Below are 22148 nucleotides of genomic sequence, written 5' to 3'. Positions count from 1 at the left end.
TGCTTTGATACCCTTAGTTTTGCAACCAGAAAAATCTACTGAACACCAGAAAAATAAAGTCTAAAAATGTAATAGTACCAGCTATTTTAGTCACGACTTCACTTTAAATTGTATTCGACCACCAAATTTAGTAAATGATCACCAACTCTTGACGACCAAATTAATGTATTATTTTTGCCTAAATAAGTCACTGTGATTGCCATAAAATGTAGGCTTATTATCAAATAAAGTATTATGATGCCATATTAAGTTATGTGTCCGGCTTGCAATGCATGCGTGAGTGTCAGTATGACGAGTGACAGGGGAAAATGGAAGAAAATGACATATTGCGCCGACCCCAAGTAAAATTGGGAACAGGGCAGGAGAAAGAAGAAGAAGAATGTGTTTCTCAATACACTCCCTCGAAAACACACTCTTATCGCACTGTTTAGAGGCATGCAATAGACAATTTTCCACCCTAGTGCAGGAAAAGGGTCCCCATAATGTTATTACATTTATTGTATCAGGCCGAACTTATTTTTTTGGAGTCAGTTTACTTAAACAGGTTAGCAAGATGTAAAAACTTTGATTATCATTTTATATTAAAACGCTGGTATAATTTTGATGATCATTCACTACTTTTGGTGATCATTTACTACTTTTGGGATAACAATGATTTATTTGGACTCATTTTGCTTAAATAGGATAGCAGAATGTAAAAACTTTGGTTATCGTTTTACTTTAAAATGGTGGTTTAATTTTGGTGATCATTTACTATTTTTGGCTTGCGCATGATTTATTTTGGAGTAATTTCACTTAAATGGGATAGCAAAGTGTTAAAACTTTGGTTATCATTTTACATTAAAATGCGAGTTTCATTTTGGTGATCATTTACTATTTTTGTCTGCTATTTGTTACTATTCCTGGTGATCAGTTAAACATAAGCCACTTTTTATCCCGGTACGGGAAGTAGTTCCCACGGGATGCGGGTGAAACCGCTGGCAGAAGCTAGTAGTACATCTATACTAATATTATAAAGCTGAAGAGTTTGTTTGTTTGAACGCGATAATCTCAGGAACTACTGGTCCGATTTGAAAAATTCTTTCAGTGTTAGATAGCCCATTTATCGAGGAAGGCTATAGGCTACTTTTTATCCGGTACGGGAAGTAGTTCCCACGGGATGCGGGTGAAACCGCTGGCAGAAGCTAGTAGAGAATATGTGGGGAAGAACATAAAAAAAAATCTGTCGTCGCGTTGGAGTCACAGTATACCACGGAAGAAGAAAAACGAGCTATACCAGGGGCCCGATTCTCCTAATTTTACTTACGCAGCATACGATTCACATTCGACTGCGATCCAATCCCGACTCGATTACGATTGAAGCGTATGTGGCATTCCGCTATTTTTTCTTTGAAATAAACGTTTTTATCCTTTTCTGTCATTCATAATGAATCATTCTGTCTGCAAATGATTTACGATTGCAATATGATTGTAGAGCAAACTACCGTATATACCAAAATCACCAAAATAGCAGACCAATCGCACACCAATCAAATGTCAATCGAATACGATTGTTCTTTTATTAGTAGGAGAATGCCCGATATGGTTAAAACTGCTATTGCGATCATATTGCGATTCGTTTTCTATTCGATTTTGACATTATTAACTTAGGAGAATCGGGGCCCCTGTACAAAGAAATACTCAACATGCAAGTGTAGCCTCAAGCAATTTTACGTACTGGAGACGCCTTTTGTGGTTTCTCACGCCACGCTGTTACGTTACGGGTACATGATTTGTATATTTTTAAGTGAGTGTAAGTAACTATGTCATTAATGATGCGCGAGTGAACTATCACTATCGAATTTGTTGAATTACGTTACCCATTTTTTCGCATATAATATTGTGTTATAGAGATTAGACCGGCGGCTCCGGTTGGTTAAATGGTCTAAAGTTGGAACAAAACGTTTCCTTATCATAGACAACAATTTTTCAAACAATCGAGGCATGCACGAAGCAAAAAGGCTCTGATTGATAAGTGAACAAAATTGCGGTCACCTGTTTTGAATTTTTAAAACGTATTATTAAATATTCTTTGGTAACTCTTGATTAATCGGACCGGACCCTACTTTTTAGTTTTAGAGAGAATGTTTCAAATGTTGTTATAGTCTATGCTGAAAATTTTCCATAGCGTTAAGTTGGTACCGAACCGGAAATGATTTCCAACGTCATACTTTTAAAATCAAATCGTTTCCACAGTACATAACAACAGAATAATATAACACGTAAATTACTTATATTAAATGAAATCTATGCGAATATATTCAATTTCCAAGTTTAATTCATGAAAAATCTACATATTTTCTTCAACTTGGAGTGAACATAGCAACAAAAGCCTTGGCGCCAGCGGAACTTGTCATTTTGTAGCATGTTTTAAGTTGGTACTACCGTAGTAACTACGTGGTCGCAATAGTACAAAAATGTAAACATGCACAGATAATTTTAGTTCGATTTCTTCCAATTAAGTGTACAATTAGCTAATTATTTAGTTTAATTGAAACTAAAACAATATAATAAAGCATATTCATACCTATATTTAGCTCTCTATGGTTAAAGTTTTTACAAAATTATTTTTTTGTGACCGAAGTGAACATAGGCAGAAGCGTCGTCAAGCGCAGAATTTTAAGTCCGTAATGGCGGACGCTAATAATTTTGGAAGTTTCGTGATTCTATTGTTCTGTTTTAAAGTATTTTACTAGGTTGTGGGTTTGGGAATGAGTTTTGTCCTAAGTGAACGTATACGGAGTGTTTATAACGTGATAGTGATATGAAATGTTCAGTTATAGCGTGACAAAAGCGCCTTCTAGATATGTAACCTTTTCCCTAACCTCGTTTACGCCAATGGAGTAGATATGTGATCGATGTGTGTGCGTCGGTGAACGATATTTCGTCCGTTTCGCGTTACAATTTGTGTATAGTTAATCTTCTTGTTAGTGATGGAAGTGTCCGCGTCGCGGTTTTGCAATCCGACGCCCGATTCCGATGTAACGTAAGCGAGCCGGTCGATCGCCAGAGCGAGTGTAAGCAGGGACGGCCGTTGCCAGCCGAACATGGCTGCGACGCAGGCAGAGTCTCAGCGTAGCGAAGCGAACGTTGAGCAGAATCCATCGGAGCAGCTCAGTGAATCTCGGAACGCTTTGTTGCAAAACGGCACCGACAAGTCCGTCGGGCGCGTTCCGCCCGATGGCGTCGTGAACACAAAGAGCAAATCGCCGATGTCGGCCGAATCGGGACAGCCACGCGACAGTGGCGAGGCGCCCGGTCACGACCGAGGCTTAGATAGGCCAGTGACGGACCAATACGGCCAGTATAGATACCCAGAAGGCGCGGATCCTTATTACGCGCCACGGCCGGGTTTTCCCGGCAAACCGCGGCCTCCGCCGCAGCAGCCGCGCTTTTTCCCCGGACAGGCGGTGTCGCAGGCACCTGGCCCAACGCCCACGCTGAATTCGTTATTGCAATCGAGCGGGGCGCCGCCACACCGCTACCCCAATAGCTATGAGCAGCCGCCGGCGGGCTACGGCCCAGCTCCCGGCTGGCCGCAGCATAGGCCAATGCCGCCTTATAACCCTCAAGGAAGCCCATATAGAAATTCTACGGTGAGTTTAATCTATTTTCTATAAGTTTCCACAAATGTTGTAGTGATTTTTTAAATTGCCATCATTCTGATTACTTCAAAAATCACAAATAACCTTAATAATTTATTTCTCAATTCAATTATGGTTTTGAAACATGAATGGGATGTCTTTATTTAAAAAAAAACATATGTAATATTTTGAGTAAAGATATTAGAAAACCCATTCTTGTTAGTCAATGGATATTTATAAAAAAAGTCCTTATTCTGTAACATTTCATCAAGTTATTTCAAGGCTTACCATGCATCAATTTCAATTCACTTTATTGAAAATGTTAAATGGGTTAAAGAATCTTATTTAATCAATTCAATGGTAAATATGTCATGTTAGGGACGAAGGGCTTACTATTTTACGCCAATTACCTAAGTTGTATAGATCATAAGTAATAAATTGGCATATCTTTTCCAATAGGTAAAACAGGGATTGACTTTTAAGCGAGAACCGTAATCATCATAGTTACTAGTAACTCATATAATTTATTTTGTATTCATCTGTATTTTCTGATAAACCGATAAACTGTGTTTGTAGATAAAGAAAAAAACAAAATAAGTACCTGTAACAGGGCCTAAATACTTAACACCTGTAAATACCGTGTCTCTGCAAATAGAAAATCCTATTTATAAGAACAAATTTTTTGTTCAATGCAATTTTGAAATATGTATAGGTAAATTAGACAGAATTTTGTGCAGGAGTCAATCTCTTTATAAACCATTGACCTGTGTGCCGGAGAACAGATATATGGAGATACAATTTGTTTTCTATTGTTTTATGATTTGCAACATACAAGCCGTTAAAAGAAAGGCTGCATATTTTGTTCTGACTCTCTGTGACATTAGCAGCATATTTAACGAACTGCTGTCAGCACCTGAAGAAAGGTGGTGCGGAAATAAGTTCCTTTTGCTTGCAAGTTAAACTGCAGGTTTGAAATAAAAACATGGAATGTAACGTTCTTATAAATCCTATTTATAATAATGTTTACAATAAATATTAAAGTATTAAAACAAATCAAAATAATAATGTACTGTATCATGCCATAATAGAGAAGTGCATGAAAGAAAGTAGTCAGTATTCTAAAACGATACTTTCATCATCATCATCGTCCTCCGAGCCTTTTTTCCCAGCTATGTTGGGGTCGGCTTCCAGTCTAAACAGATTCAGCTGAGTACCAGTGTTTTACAAGAAGCGACTGCCTATCTGACCTCCTCAACCCAGTTAACCAGTTTTTGACTTATCTACCTTCATTCTAAACATATTCAGAACTTATACAAATAAAACTTTTCATATTTAAAAGTTTAATTGAATGAAAATTTAGTTTTTCTTACACTTTACTACTGTACATAAATTCTTTAATTGCTAAAGCCAGGCAATAACTGTTCTTTAGTATTTTATTGTGAGAAATGGTTTTTAATAGGAAATAAGTGAGTGGGAAAATAAAGTGCTTTTATTGGGTTTGTAATTCATTTACCATGCATCCTATCTATGATAAAGCTCAATCCTTCTCCGTGTGAGAGGAGGCCTGTGCTCAAAAACGGGATGATAAACGGGCTGTGACTCTGACAACATCCTATTGAAATACTTTTTAATGTTGTGCTGTTGATGCTTCCAAATGTTAGCAGAAAACTAATTATTCAAATTTTGTTAAAACTGTTAAAGTCTGATCTCACTCTTTTCAACAGAATAATCATTTATAATGTGATTCATTTATTATAATATAATATTTGTCATTTTTAGGAATTTATTTATTCTTACTATGATAAAACCAAACAATAGTACAAAAAATAATTAAAATCGAAATTTACATTTCTCCTGGAAATTCCTGAAAAACTCTCGATTGAAGCAGCCGCATTTTTAATTAGAAATAATTATTAAAACATCAACGTTTATAATCAGTGAATTATGTACATTAAGGGAAATTAATAATATTTTTTATTGGCATAGTACGTCTAGGTACCTCTCAGTGTTGCAAAATTTCTCTAACATGACAAAATACATAATGTAATGCAATTGTTTTTCCAAGCCTTCAGGTTAGTGTCCAGCAATTTTTTATTATGAAGTCCATACCTTAAGGTACTATACCTTGAGAAATTGCATCTAAATTAAAACTGATTCATATGGTCACTGAAGTAAACCTTCTCCACTTTGGACCAGAAATTATGAAGAGTGATAGGGATGGTTCATAGTGATATACTCCCACCAAGAATCCTTTATAAAAATTACAGAACAAAGTACATCTTTCAGGTTACAATCATAATTGAAAAACTCAAAAGAAAACTTCATGATTAGTGAGATTGTTTTCTAGTTTTTAGAAGATCTTGCTGTGAAGATAGTATTTTTATATCCTAATGACCCAACCACCAATCCATCAACCAATTTTTGGGCATAGAAAAAGGGAACTACAAGTAAATAGCTGGTTTACAAAAAGAAGTACTTACACCTATACATATAAGTAATAGTAGGCACACACTGAAATAAGATGTACCGAGTTTTCAAGAAAAGCCGGGAAATTCGCGTTTAGGCTTATCGTAGAAGGCTGCGCGCTCAATATAAATCACAATACAAATCCAAACCGTATCGGTTTATATTTGAATTCGAATCGCAATTCGGAGTCGTTTCTAGACGACCTGTACTTATCACTTCGATGTTGGGGTATAAAAGTAAACCTTCTGAAGCGACATAGCTTGCAGTCTACTTGCACGTTACCCAACAAATAACTTTGAACATGACCTACGCAGTTGCTCAAAATGGATTGCAAATATCGGAAACTACGCCTTTTATTCCGTTGTAAGTATTATATATTGCCAGATTGTCTGAATGAGTAGATTCTTGTCTGGAACGGAAAGGATTAGTGGAAGGACACTGATGGTCGGTTATTTTCTATTCACAAAATATGTATGTCGTAGTAATGTAAGTCGTAGGTTGACGCAGCGACAGCGCTGTGGGAACTTACTTAAAGAAAGTGCTAGTAATGCTCTCGTCTTACGACACGCTACCGATGCGACGTCGACCCTCCGTGCGACGGGGCTTCGTTATACAAATGGTGGTCATAACAATCACTATATTAAAGTATTGTTGTGCAACAAAGTTCTAAGTGGCTCGGTGTCCAATCAGTGAAAACACGAAACTACATACCGCTTTTCGACTATGCCCCCTGCCTCCATAACGTGTTAAGTCATAGAAACACGCGGCAGGCGCGTGATTTTTTAGGCGCTTGTTTTGCGCCATCTATGCGGACTAGTTGATTTGCGCACACGCACTTCTGTTACCAAACAAACATGGCCCTTCTTATATATTTTTAGGTGTAAAGACTTTTGAGCGTGATAGATGCATTTGAGCGTAGTTAGATATGTAAGAATAAAGAGATAAAATGAAACGAAATGCCCTGGCCAGTTTGGGCACAAGTTTTGTGCGATGTGTTGGTTGATCGGACCTTTCGTTTAGTGTTGAAAAAAGTGCTGCAAATAACTGGTTGAGGATCCTTTTTCCTCATTCCCGTCAAAATCCTGTCTCAGGAAGATATCTACCGACAAATAACTATGTTAACAAGGTTTTCACAAAGTTTGAAGCTGTATGATAATTGACAATTCCATTATTCCGGTTAGTTGTAATTGTGATTTATCGTAAAGTCTTAATCGCTCACTTTTAATCATTACAATCGTTATATTAAGATATAACGGAAAAGACTAGACATTACAATCGTTATATCTAGGGTCGGCTTTCTAGTCTATCCAGATGAAGCTCGGAATCAGTATTAATTAAATGTACCTGGGCAACACAACAATATTGCTCCTCGCAGACTGATCGTCAGTCTTTCTAGCTTCTGACTACCCACTGCTACCAAAGGATTGCCTAAGATTGTTAACCACTTTAACGTGTCTTTCGGTACATGGAAGAATTGGTTCTGATGTAGATGGTCACCTATCCATGTATCGACCGCGCCCCAACAGTGATAGATCGGCAACAAGTTTCTCGAGTTTTTTTAGTTCTGAGCTTTTGAGATGTGTCTTTTTATCGATAAAGATCATTTTTCCGCGGGTTCTGTTAAAAGAACCTACAAAGGCACGATCAATTGCCTATCGGCGTCAGCAGCGTGTCGGTTGTCAGAGCAAAAAGAAAAAAAATACGTAGGAATAACAAAGCGGGCCCGCTGCTGTTAGCAGATATAAAAACGAAAGCGCACAGCGATAGTGAAAGTTTGATGTGTAGGCAAATATTACTCGCTTCCAGGCGGAGATTTGCGCGTTTGCCTCTCGGTTCAAAAACGGGCTAAAGGGTAGTGAAACGCGAGGCTTCGCCGCCGATCCAGTGCCGCTCCCCCTACATACATTATGTAGAGGCAACGCCGGCGGTACGTGTGTTTGACGGAATCAACGTGAATGGAACTTGACATGTGACACGTGTATCTATCTGGCTTGATGTTACGTTTGAAAGGCTTTTCGTTTCTCTCTCAGCTATGAGATTACAGCCCTTTTAGTATAAAATGAACATAAAAGTAGTAGAGATCATTTTGCACATGAATCAATTGCTTGATTATGTTCGCAATCAGGTTGTCGATCATTGCGCATTCATTGACGCCCATGTAAATAAATAGATGTCGCTACTTGTTACATATCTCTCTTTTTTCAAGTTTCTCTTGATGAACCGTTCCGGGACCAACCACACAGACCAACGACCGTGATGAAATGATTTTATGAATTTCTTGTTGATGTTGTTTTTTTAACGTCCAACGAATATCAGAATATGAGCAGCGCCTAAAGCAGGGTTGTTCTGTCCATCAAAAGTAGAACATTGCTGTAACGTTGTGTTGTTTGTGGTATTTCACAACCGGCGGCTATAAAACAATGCATCGAGCACGTGCCTGTTTACACTTTCGAGTTCACATTCAAGGTCGTACGCATTTGTAAGGATGTACCCGTGTAGGCTGGCCATTGAACAAATACCGGTTACGTAACAATGTCCCACTTCCCACGATATGCACGTTCTTCCGTCCGTCACGGCCTTTTACAATTAGACGATTTATTATTTATGGACGTGTTGCAATGCCTTTCTTCGACCAACCGGTGGTTTGTGCGTATCGATTTCTAGCAACCTCAGTTGTTGTACTTTGTTGTTCTTGTACTTTGTACACATTCTAGTCGCTATTGAAATAGTTCAGAAAAGTTGCTGAATTGCTTAGCTTTACTGAAATAAAGTGTATAAAGGAACTTGAGGACAATTCGTTGATTAAACGTGGGATGTCCTAACTCATTGAGAATTCAACGTGATATCTGAATCATGGTCGGGTATTGTCAACCAAATCACTATGACGTTACGCTGATTATTTATGAATGGCTCAAATAGGTTAGCATTGTGGAATTAGTCATTTATCTCGGCATGTTGTTTACCCACAATCGTGTTAGATAGTTGTCGATAAGGAGACACGTGGTTGCGGGGTCGACGACCCGACATACTCGTGCTCGCCGACAGCTCGGTAATAATAATAAAATGTTTCCGTGCGACTGGTTCAAGGGCGAGCCGCTGATATCGGCGCTCGCTATATTTAGATTTAGCTGTGTGTGATGTGGGTATGTGTGTGTTTGTCTACATACACAATTGTCTTGCATCTGGTATCCTTCGTTGTGTTCGTTTTTGTCTATGCGGTTCATCTGTTTCTACAATGAGCGCGGTAGGTAAGACTGTGCCGCCTTCCGTGTATATCGATTGATTTCATGCTTGATGTAATGCAATGCGTAGATTGCAGCTTTAAAAAAACTCAATAGCTCATCTAACTTACACAGTTAAAATATATTGTAATTGTTCAGCAGTTTAGATGAAGACTTTTCGGCCTCGTAAATGATGGTGCCAATATGATAGCATAATGATTTTGATCTGCAGTACAAACAGAAGGATCACGAAAGAATAACAAAACACCTCTTCATGCTTGTAATTTCGGAATGTCAGTTTGTAACTGACACGTGTGAGTTATAAGTTAAACTCCTAGAACATGAACATTATTATTCCTTTAATCTCGCAAATACGGATATTTGTGCAGAGTGCCTAAAATTACACACCAATTTCCCTGGTTGTTTATTTTCATGATGAAGGCCTATGAAATTGGATCAAATATCGATACAATACCAGCATAACAAATCTATGTCAAAATCACCTCCACCCCGATAGCATAATAATATTCAAATTTAAACGCCATTCAATTACCTAATGGCTGTTATCTATTCTCTCGTCGTATTTAGGGCAGTACATGGCGGTTCTGTGCGTAGTTGCAGCCCGAGTAAATTTCGCTCTCACTTTCGTATCGCAATAGCGGCGGTGTGTACATGAAAACGAGATGAATGGGCCGACGGAGACCGTTCATTCTGAGTCCGTGATGTGGATTTCGTAAAATCAATGCGAGCCGTCTCGGACCCGCGTGCCGTCCGATAATCGTGTCATTGTGCTGTGCTTGGATAATGGGCACGACCTCGATCGTCTACCGCATAGGGTCAACGCACACTTAACTACCATTTATTAAAATTTCACTTGGCATGAGCCATATTTGAATCGATATTTTGACGTGGTCTCCTTACAAATGTTCTAATTAATTTGTGTATCAATGAGGCTCGCAGTTTGATTTGACGCAATATGAAACTGGTATATTTTGGCAATAGTGATGTCAGATGAAATATAATTGAATAGAATGAAACTATAGACAAAGTGCGTCGCACTTCATCTGAGTGGTGGCGCAACAACTTGCACCTTACTCTGCGACGTATCGGGGTACAAAAACGTCAGCCGTCACGCGGCTTGCATTCATTCATACAATATGTTGAATGTTGTAATGGGGTCGTTAAACCGTGATGACGTCACGTAATTGCCAGCTCCCTTCGCCGGTCGCCGGTTGAAATCAAAACGTCGGATTAATAACAAGGGAGGTCTGTGTAGGTCAAGCACATTATCACTTCGGTTTGTGTGCGTGACAACCAGAGTGACGCGCTCTCTAATCACTGCCACGGTAGATTAGCAAGATCGATCTCACTGTACTTCTGTTGTAATATCGATCTCACTGTACTTCTGTTCTAATTAACATTAATTAATTTCGTTTCTAACAACTATATTTAATTTGCTAATAAACTACAATAACTATAACAACTCAAACAATCTGTGTAGCATCATCGTGTTGCTTAGGTCTACTAATTTCACACAAATGTTTTTACGAGCATAATTTTATAAACCAAACGTTAGCCAACATTAATGATGCAAACAATGTTACGTAACATCGATAAATGTGTATACTTGTATGTGAAAGAGGCCATTGCCAAGGACTAAGTCTGAGCGCAGTCGGAAAGGTAAATGACTTCCATACCTATACATCTATAGCTTACAAGTATGTTTAGATACTACACGCGATGTATGTAAAAAGATTACGGCCGGGATTCATGTTTATTACGAGTGCCATTATCAAACAAAGTTATGCCGATTTAGAAGTCCATAAAAATATGTTATTGTTCTACTTTTTATGTTTATTGTTTTTGAAGATAAGTCAGCGCGTTCTTTAGGACTTGAGAGCAATAAACTTTGACAATATCAAAACCTAACGTAAAAATGAAACAGTTAATAAAATGTTTTTATGCTGCGGCATGTACACGCATTTGCTTGTATTTTGTTATGCTCCTCAACATCGGATTATTTTGAATGAGATGGGAATATAGGAAAAGCACACAAGTTTGCACACAGGATGCGATTCCTTCCATGTTGCACTGGTAAACTATCGTTGAATTCATGAGTGTCTATTTAGAGAGAATTCAAAACGTTGACCGCTGTAATGATAAAACAAGGACTAAAGGGCTTCTACAATGGCAAACAAGCGTTGTTCTTGTGTTTTGCCCAGATCTACCTATTTGATGCCATATCTAATTGAAAGTAGGTACTATGAAACTAATAGGGTTCTTCGTTTTATGTCGGTGTGGCTGCCATGCAATAACGGTGAGTTTGTTGTGAGTCGCACGGCTGTTCACTTGTTTTCATACAAAACGCGCAGTGCGGCAATCGTGCGGCTGTTGAGCGTTTGCGGTACCCACAAGAAACTTGCGATTTGAAACAACCCTTGAGTTTTGAGTGTGGTTCTTTAAAACGGACTTGGCTTTTTTGCCAAATATTTTCATGCTTCCTTGTCCCTTCAGACAAGTATTTTTCAAATCTCCGTCTTGGAATATCGTTGTAAGATAGGCTGAATAGGTAAGCATATATGGTTGAATACTGTAGGCCGTGTATTATTTCAAGATGTATGTTTTTCATTAATAGAGAACTTATTTCTATTTAGAACTGTTAATCTCAATCCAAATGAGATTAAATTGTTGCTTTATCCTTCATTGGGGTGAAAATCAGCTGATGTGATGTGACAGTAGGTATTTGCGTAAAACGGGGAGCGTGTCTGTATATATTAAAAGGTCACGACCGCCACTCTTATGTACCTACTCTAGATACTACGTACCTAAAGGGAGTTCTTTATTGAACCGTCTTGGGTGGAAAAGGGGTTGCCTTATTATATAGGTCAGTAACACTTGCGATCGTTTGTTTACATTTCTGATTATACAGTTTTGTTTTTCATACAATTGCAATTTTAGTTTTTGATTGTTTTTTTTTGGTTGTTTCGTATGAGAGAAATCCGTTGAGCACTAGTATTCTTGTTTTGTGAGTTTGATGTTGATTGACAAATTTTCTCAAGATGTAAGTGTAGTTTTCATTCGAGGGTACTAGCTAGTCTAACTACCTTAATAGTTTTATTCATAACTCTGTTTAGAAGATCAGTCTGAAGCAGCAGCAAGCAGATTCTTGTATCGAGAATCGGGACACATCAACTATGTTTAGCCCACAATTGAATTTCTTGGGTGCATGCAAATGTTTACTTGTCTAAGATCGCGGTGCAGGCCACCTGTTGCCCAACCGCCGTGGCACCTATAAAAAAATAGTTAGAGTAACCGCGAGCTTGACATTCACGGGGGCTCGTGACGGCGCGGACCGAAATAACTTGCCGTAACCGACCGCATAACACGACGTAATGCTCTTTCTATTTATAGAGTCTTATAATTAAATACACAGACATTCGTATTTGCCTTCCGCTAGTCCGTGACGACAGAGTCGCCGACGCAAACGCGCGCGTTATCGCTCACGCTAACCGCTAATGCAACGAATTATTTTGTTTACTTTATTTGTAAACTTTACAAGCTCATAAACTGTGCCAAGTCGAGAGCGAGAAACTTGTAAAGAATGTTAAATTATATTTTGCTCTTGATGCATTGCTGAAACATGAAAGACAATTCACACAGCCAAAACAATTACTTTCTTATTTTAAGAAAGTCTCAATTTTGGCGCAGAATCTCAGACATTCGCCAAGAACTTGGATTTTATAATATGAATCTGATAGAATGTCAAGATTCCTGCAACTGTTATTCAAGGCACGTGTGGTCGGAAGTAGAAACAGATGATTCGTTGAATACGATTTACGTGCCATTGTTGATACTCGACACGTATAAAAAGTGAACCGGTCAGTGGGCCTTTATCGCTCCTCACAGGAGCACGATGGAGATAATAATAATAGCGGTAACAGTGAAACTCATTCATTTTCTTTTTTCTGTTAACAATATAGTTATGGTTCGACTTTTTTGTGTGGGTACGCAAAGGGATAGCCCGACGGCGTTTAATATGTAAAGGAAGGCAAGGTTACACGCACACATCTGCAATGTGTCTGTGTAAGCAAGATGCGCTTGTAGTGGAGGGAATCCCCAACTTTTTACAAACACAATCAAAGTTATATAATGTTTGCTCGTATCCGTCCGCGCACGCTGCCACTGCTGTTTGTACGAATGCCAATGTTATACATTACAGGCCTCTTGTATTAGTCATAGGTCATTAACATCGCTGTTAAACGGTGTATACTTTTTATACATAATAATATTGTTTCCTTGAGGTGTTTAACAATTCGTTCCGCTCTATATGTTGAATGATGTGCTAAAATTATGCAACTATTTTAGCGCGCTGAATTGGATAATGGAATTATCATTGGAAAACCATTTTGATGCTTTAATCATTAATTTTATTCTGGTGCGAATGTGAAGTTATCTTGTATCATTAGCTGATATCTTGCAGATGAGTTGAAGATCGCATGAGGTGTCACAAAGTGAACTAAGAGCAGTTATCTCAAAAACGAATAACGGTAATTTTGAACCTGTATCTAGTCACCCTTTTGTAGGAGGACCTTAATGATCCTAAAAATAGACCACAATCTTATCTGATAGTTTTTTCTCGATAACTGCTGTGAGACAGCTAGAAATAGCTTATATTATCGGAGGATATCCATTCATTAAAGATCAAATTCATTATGGCTTCACAACACACGATAAACAGTCAATTATGTTGTTATTTCGAAATAAGAAAATGGGTGCAAATTGTATCTATTATTTCAAACATATTGTTCAGATTGACCGAAAGAGTAATGTTTTCAACACATTAAGAGGTCATAATGAAGTTTAAACAGAACAATATGATGTTACGAATCTGCTGATTACAGTAGATTCGTGACTATTAAGTCATGATAGCTAATAATTTAAAATAGTTACGTCTAAAACTATGGTTGCAAGAACTTTTAAACATGTGTAGAAGTGTATGCAACCACAGATTTGGGAGAGAAAAACAAGAATCAAGTAGAGTATCCTCTTTACAAGGTTTTGATATTTCATAGTGCAGGTTCGTACTAATTGCAATTTTAGAAGACAGAAGACCTACACTTTAGATTTGGGATAAAATACGACTACTCCACTAGTGTCTGAATAATAATCAGTAATCAAAGCCCAAATCCCATCTAAGCTAATCGGAATTTGGAACCTCGGTCAGATTAGTGGGTAAATAATGAAACGATTGGATCCTTCATTGTACATATTCATATGTGTTTCACGTTCACGTTGCAATTGCCAATGAGAGACCGACGTCTGACAAAAGGAATGACGAATAAGACGCTTCTCACTCAAACATAAGATTGATTAAATATTACGACACCACCAGCAAAAAGGCTACGATTTTATATTATTTCCTTAAACTTTGTTGTAAATTAAACTGGGTGTCTCGAAAGTGTTACGCAAAGCTCAAGTGGCTCTCACACCAAACAACTTTCCACATGTGTAATCATCAGGTTGCACGGCCACGGGCTATTAAAGCCTGGTTTTCCTCTTATCTTCGGGATCGTCAGCAGTCTGTTCGGGTGGATGAAGGCTCATCAACTTGGTGTACTTTGAATGCTGGCGTTCCACAAGGCGGCATACTCTCACCTCTTCTATTCTCGATATTTATAAATCTACTCACTCTCGAGCTTCAGTGTTCGTATCATCTTTATGCTGATGACTTGCAGCTTTATCGACACACCAAAGCTACGGACTTGATTAATACGCTTGATCTAATTAATTCTGATCTAGAAGTAGTGAAAAATTGGTCTGACAGGTTTGGGGTGGAGGTTAACCCTACCAAATGTCAAGCCATTATTATTGGGAGCTCGAGAACTATGAGCAAAGTTGATAGTGTTGGCTTGCCACCTTTAGCTTTTAACGGCATCAACATTCTGTACAGTTGCACTGTGAAAAATCTTGGCCTACACATTGACTCCACGCTAAACTGGCAATCACAGGTTGCAGCTGTCAGTCAGAAAGTTACTAGCACGCTACGGTTCCTCTATCGCTTGAAAAATTTTCTCCCTTTCAATGTTAAGGCGACGCTTATGCAAACCTTAATCTTTCCCATAATTGACTATGGTGATGTTTGCTACTATGACCTGAATGCAGATCTGCTCAATAAACTTGACCGGCTTCTCAACAATTGCATTCGATTCGTTTTTAATCTCCGCAAGTACGATCATGTGTCAGCGTATCGAGCGCAACTTAAATGGCTACCGATAAGACAACGACGTGTGATGAGGGCTTTAACTACTCTTTTTTCTATACTATTTACCCCATCTTCACCTTCATACTTAACCTCCCACTTTCAGTTTGTGTGTTCACAGCACAATAAAAATCTCCGCTCCTCTAATAATCGTCTTCTTCACTGCCCTGCTCACCGTTCAGATATTATTCATTCTTCCTTCTTTGTTAAGTCTATTCTTCTCTGGAATGAGCTACCGCTGGAGATCAGGATGGTCAACAGTCGTTATTCCTTCAAAAAGAAATTACGCGACCACATCCATACGAAATTGGCAGAGTCGCAACTGTAGACAGTTTTTTTTTGGTGTTTTTTTCTTATTTTTTTTTACTTTATTTTATTGTTGTTAATTTGTTTCTTGGCCTCTCTTGGCAAATGTAATATTGTATGTATTGTAGTATGTATGTATTGTAGTATGTATGTATTTAAGTATGTATGTATACTGTATATTTATTATTATTCATATATTGTAAATATATATATATATTTTTGTGTTCTTTGTTGACAATATTTTTAACAAAAACTTTGCACCTACCACAGCTTTTTCTCCACCACCCAAAGGTAGACTGGCAGAAAACGCCTATGGCGTTAAGTCCGCCTTGTACGAAATGTGCAGAAGCATTAAATAAATTAAATAAATAAATAAATAATAAAGCCCTTCACCTGCATTCCCCACGCCAGCACAATACGTCGTGGCTCTTGGAATAATACCTGTATACAAACTCCATGGGAGTAATTTCATTTGGGATACAATTCATACTTAAATTGGATGTGAACAGTTTGAAAATTGCTGAAAACCGATAGATAGTGTTAAGAAGAGGTATATAAGTTTTTTTAGTCCAGTCCAAGCGTATTTGATATATTTTGGTTTGTTGTCATCTTCAGCTTTTGATGTTATTAATTGCATGATTAGAACAAAACTTACAAATATTAGGTGGTCATAGATATCGCGAACAGAGTCCAAGCTACCGGTGTCCAGGGCGGCAAATACAAATCTCCCCGCAATAATCAAAGATCATGCTTTCCGGAGCCCCGTTAGACCTAAGTCCAGATTCTTTATTCTTTTCTCTTCTCAATACGAGAATGTGTGTGGAATGATGATCACCTATCATCATAATAGATCTATTGGCTGCATAGCTGGTCATGAATAATGAATATTGTCATTTTCGAAAACATGGCCAGCAGCTCAAGATGCACATGTTTGTATTAGACAGGAAGATGCTGATTGGTGCTCTTAGCCACTTGGGTACGTCTGCTTTAACTCGATATTAGGTAAACGAGAAATACTATATGTATATGATTTGTTACCGAGCAGGGAAAATTTACAAACATTTTTACCAAAAGGTGTTGTAGGCAGTCGCTCCATGTATGACACTGGTACTTAGCTGCATCCAGTTAGACTGAAAACCGACTCCAAAATAATTGGATGCTAGTCATGAGACTAGTCTTCATCTCCCTAATCACAAGGGAGATGAATTTTAGGGTGCTAACATGGGGTCTTTCGTCATCTCAACACACTTAACTCATCACGAATGTGTTCAGTTGGTGAAACTCAAAATTTTAACATTTATCATGTCGTCAACTCGACACGTTAAGATTTTGATGCGTGTTCAGTTGGTGAAACTTAAATTATTCACTTTTATGTTTTCACCAACTCAACAGTTCTGTTACCCTAGTACTTGTGACAAATAATGATTCGATTTCAATATCATTATTTTATTGTAGAAAATTATTAAAAGTTGCTAATGCATCTGGCTTCAATGCACTTATGATTTCCTAGTACTTGTACTAAGTAGTTTGGGAGTCCATGTTCGCGTTTGCTGAGCTGACGTTCAGTGACCGATGATGTTTGTGACACAGAAAATGAATACATTCATTTGTTGACTGTACTTTTTATTTGAAATCGGGTTAAATTATAAAACGTGTTGAGTTGGTGAAAACATAAAAGTGAATAATTTGGGCCTTACTACAAAAACTTTAAACCCTGTTTTACACTTGTTTAATAAAATTTTGGCTGCAAAATGAACCATATGTCAACGTCATAATTTGACATTTTTTTAGACAAGGCATAAACTGACGTTTAAAAGTTTTTGTGGTAAGACGGTTTAAGTTTCACCAACTGAACACGCATCAAAATCTTGACGTGTCGAGTTGACGACATGATAAATGTTAAAAGGACAATGCTATTCTTTGTATGGAAGTTGGGCTCAAGAGTTGCCCACAGTAACTGCATAGTGTATTATGTTCCATAGGCTTATAATAGGTCCCAGACCGAAATATTTCGAAATCTATCCCAGGAGTCTTGAGAAAAGCTGGTTTGACTCTTATTCAATATTACGAAAAATATGCTTACGAACTCTTAACTATTCCACTTTTATTACCTTAATTGAAATGCATTATAATATTAATCGACAAATACGAGGTATTGAACGAGATTTTTTTTACCGACTTCAAAAAATGGAGGAGTTTCTCATTTCGTTTGTATTCTTTTTACGTACCTAAGTACGTGCATAACTCCGTCGTTTACCACTTTAAACAATCATTTTATTGATTGAAAGGATTTACTTTCCAAATAGTTCCTTTGTAATTCGGTCCAGGGTCTGGTGATAGAAACCTTAAAACAATAGGGAACTCTCGGAAATTATAAGCACATATCGAATAAAAACTTGTCATTCGGGTAGTCTCCGACGCCACAAAACAGTGGAGGTTAAGACCTGACCTGACGATGGAGACGACAGTGGAGACGAGGGAACTCCTCAACAGTATCTATTTACTACCTCGTGTTCGAGCTTATTTTATTCGTCTTGATAAGATTTTTCCATTGCCATTACGGGTATTAATTGCATGACGCTACACGAACTTAGGACTGATTGTGGTAGATAGAGAGACTGAAAAGCGAGAGAAACAACAATTACCTTTAAACGTTTATTTCTGTTTTTTTATCCTGTTAACAGTGAAACCACTAACTATCTGAATGTTATTTCAAGAAAAGAGGTTGTTAGGTTTGTGGCTGCTTAAAATGGCTTGCTAACTAGAACTAGAACCGGTTTTTCTCGGGACCTCTAGGACCGATTTCCAAAATATTTGGATTCCGTCTTAAGAGTGAAGTAAAGAACCTATTATAACCATTCCCACTACTGGGCAAATGGCTTGGGCTTTATAAAGTGAATATTCAAGTTTAACATAAGAACCGGTTTTTCTCGGGACCTCTGGGACCGATTTCCAAAATATTTATATTTCGTGTTAACAGTGAAGTAAAGAACCTATTCTAACCATTCCCACTACTGGGCAAATGGCTTTTGCTTTATAAAGTGACTATTCAAGTTTGACATTAGCACCAGTTTTTCTCGGGACCTCTGGGACCGATTTCCAAAATATTTGGATTTCGTGTTAACAGTGCACTAAAGAACCTATTTCAACCACTTTCACTACTGGGCAAATGGCTCAGGCTTTGTTAAGTGACTATCTATGGAGAACATTTGAACCGGTTTTTTTCGGGACCTCTGGGACCGATTTCAAAAATATTTGGATTTCGTGTTCAGAGTGCACTATGGAACCAGCTGGAACTACTCCCACTGCTGGGCAAACTTAGAGCCCAGACCCTGGCATTGTCCTTTGAGTTTCACCAACTGAACACATTCGTGATGAGTTAAGTGTGTTGAGATGACGAAAGACCCCTAACATGCTGGCCTCGAAAAATGAAGGTACCGGCTGCATGTGCAGATCACACTATACAATAGCAAATATTTACGACTTATTTATATAAATGTAGATGTTAAAAACTGATGGGATTTAACCGACAAGTTGTCAATATGTAAAGCGAAACATTGCCTACAAGGAACATGAATAAAGGGTTCTCTTGCTAATGAACTTAGAACCAGTTCTCCTATACAAATGTAACCTTGGCAGTACGATGGGAACTCGACATCAAAACACTGACGTAGTAACAATGATTGTAAATATCTGTACCATTGTGGTCTATTCTTTAGTCGTTGGCTGCTCTTTCTCAGGCTTACCGTTAGAACTGCCCTTTCGGTAAGGCCTTAGCTTTATCATTCCATTGCGATTTCATTTCAAAAAGTCAGTAAAATAAACAATCTCTTTTAATTCAATGTTCAACTTCCCTCGACTGTTGTTTCCAGGAACAAATAAACTTGTTCAATGTAATTCTTAGAAGTTTATACCTGTAATCAACTTATTTTAAGATGACGCTGCAATAAAATATAACTGAGTTATTATTCATTATGAGTAATAGGGTTAATGTTTAGGCCAGTGGTAATGACATAATAGTGATGCAAGTGGGTGAATGCGGTCGTGTCGACGAGCTGGATTGGAATCCGGTCACATTCCTAACGGCACTACACACTTGCACTGTCGCGCGTTTGATGCACTTCGCGCGTTCCGTAATAACTACCATATTATCTCATTAAATTATGCCAATTAACTTGGTACACCGCATTTCGCACCACGCTGTCTCATGCCACTCAGCCGGCAAAACTAGTCCTATGTTTAGATTGAGCCGTTTACCCAGTTAGCGGAGTTTGAGTTTAAAGTACTTGAATATTTATGACTATTTAATCCACTATGATTGCTATTTCAGATACTCAGTAAATAGCTCTAGGTATCAAACTTCTAGTTTTGATGTCATCGTGTCAGAGTTTGCACGTACTACAGTCAACTTGATGAACTACTAGCTTTTGCCTGCGACTTCTTTCGCGTGGAATAGTAACTTCCGGTAGATTTTTGGTTTGACCAATAGGTGGCGCTATATGTCCGGAATAAATTTTATTTTTATATTTTTTTGTAATAAAAACTATCCTATGTCCTTTCTCAAGTTTCAAACTATATCTGTACCAAATTTCACACAAATCGATTCAGTAGTTTAGGCGTGAAGAAAAGACAGACAGACAGACAGACAGACAGAAAGACAGACAGACAGACAGAGTTACTTTCTCATTTATAATATTAGTTAGGATTACAATATTGCTTATTTGTAAGAGGTGTTTTTAAATGACAGTGATAGGTACTTAACACCTGAGTTTACTACAGGAAGCGTTTTTCACAATTTACATTGTTACATGGAATTGAAACGGTACGTTTGTTTGGGTGACCACGTATGAAAATGATTGCTCTAACTTGGCTTTAATTTATGATAAGGTTGCCAAGAGTTAAATAAAAAATATATATGAAGTGCTTTATCTATTTATTATCATGCGCTTTATTATCATGTGCCTGAATGAGTTATTAAGGGATAAAAACTGCTATAATTTATTTCGGTGTAATCAAAGCAGTATCTTTGTCCATTTTGTAACATATATCATATTTTGTGTGTAAACTGAATTTTGCTAGACAAACGAGACTCTTAAAGCATTTAAATTATTATCGTGTATATTTGTGAAGTAAAATTCACTCGGAAGCTATAGAGTTATATTTCATTCTGGAAACTGTTTTCCACGGCTCGACTGCTTTCCGAGCCGCTTGCGAAAATGAAATACCTTTTACGTTACGTTTCGTTGTGGTTTACGTTAGACTCTCGTATTTTCAACCCGCAACCTTAACGATTACAGAGCGGTTTTGTCTGTTTTGTTTTCCTGACTTGTGGTATTCACTGAGCCCTGCAGTCACTTGAGACCTTTCGTATCTCTAAATTAACTTTTCATAAGGCGGCTTTAAGGCAATGGGTCACCGAGATTTTGTTCAGGTTTCATAATGTTATTGGCAACTACTAAATTACAGTAATTTCTTTTGACGGCTGGATACTTCAGCCATATATGTCTTTCATCATTTTACATTGTCTTGGTCCAAACTGCTATCTATTAGTAGTTTACATTCGCACCTTTTATTGGGTTCTCATAAGAAGTACATATGAAAACAAATAGAATAGATGCGTAGGTAGGGCGGTGCGCGGGCTGCGCACCTACCCGCGGGTCAATTACTGCATAAATCAATACGGATGTCGCCCTATGCGGTGGCTCTTTGTTCCAGCCGACTGGAGATACGAGGCCCGTCTCGGCGGCTCCAGCTCTGTCCGGAAAACTCGCTGAGGTATCGCGGGGTCGGATGATTACTTATTAACGTAGGTGGAGGCTGGCTGGCGCGGGCGGGCCGCTACGAGCTCGTCGCGCGATCGATGCTGAAGCGGCCAATGGCGCGCCGCCGCCCCCCGACGCCCGAACCCCTGCGCAACCCTCACCACACCCCGCGCACGCCGCACCCCGGCACACCGCCCCCATAAATCATTGAATCCGCCATAAAACACCCCAAAGTTCGTAAAAATGTAACTCTAATTGGCGAACACAAGTCTCATATCTCCTAGTCAAACTACATCCGGAAGCCTCCAGGACAAGGCCTTAGTTTGGAGACGTAAAACATTGATCAAAGAGTAATACAGATCCCCGCTCGCTCGCTCGTTTGCCTCGTCGGAGCGGGGCTCGCACGAATAATTGAATTTCCATCATAGAACAAAATGAGAGCTGAAAACTGAAGCGGGCGACTTTGTTGGCACAGCGAATTATTTCGGACGTCAATTATTTAGTCACGGTA

General features: G+C 38.4%; 1 protein-coding gene across 14 annotated transcripts in view; it reads left to right on the top strand.

The window, feature by feature from the left end:
* The first annotated feature begins 2419 nt into the window (after positions 1 to 2419).
* Positions 2420 to 22148, top strand: part of LOC124640868 (trithorax group protein osa-like) — a 90021-nt gene continuing 70292 nt past the window's right edge. For 9 of the 14 annotated variants that reach the window (XM_047178820.1, XM_047178821.1, XM_047178813.1 and 6 more), the window contains exon 1: positions 2421 to 3635. In XM_047178820.1, the coding sequence (XP_047034776.1) occupies positions 3087 to 3635 (549 nt within the window). In that variant the 5' untranslated portion in view covers positions 2421 to 3086. Of the gene's footprint in view, positions 3636 to 22148 lie in introns of all 14 variants that reach the window. The other 5 variants (XM_047178818.1, XM_047178812.1, XM_047178810.1 and 2 more) reach the window with 1 other exon arrangement.

The sequence above is a fragment of the Helicoverpa zea genome, chromosome 21, assembly GCF_022581195.2.
Source record: "Helicoverpa zea isolate HzStark_Cry1AcR chromosome 21, ilHelZeax1.1, whole genome shotgun sequence".
Lineage (NCBI taxonomy): Eukaryota > Metazoa > Arthropoda > Insecta > Lepidoptera > Noctuidae > Helicoverpa > Helicoverpa zea.
The sequence above is the reverse complement of the archived record's forward strand: the minus strand, read 5'-3'. Positions and strand labels throughout refer to the sequence as shown.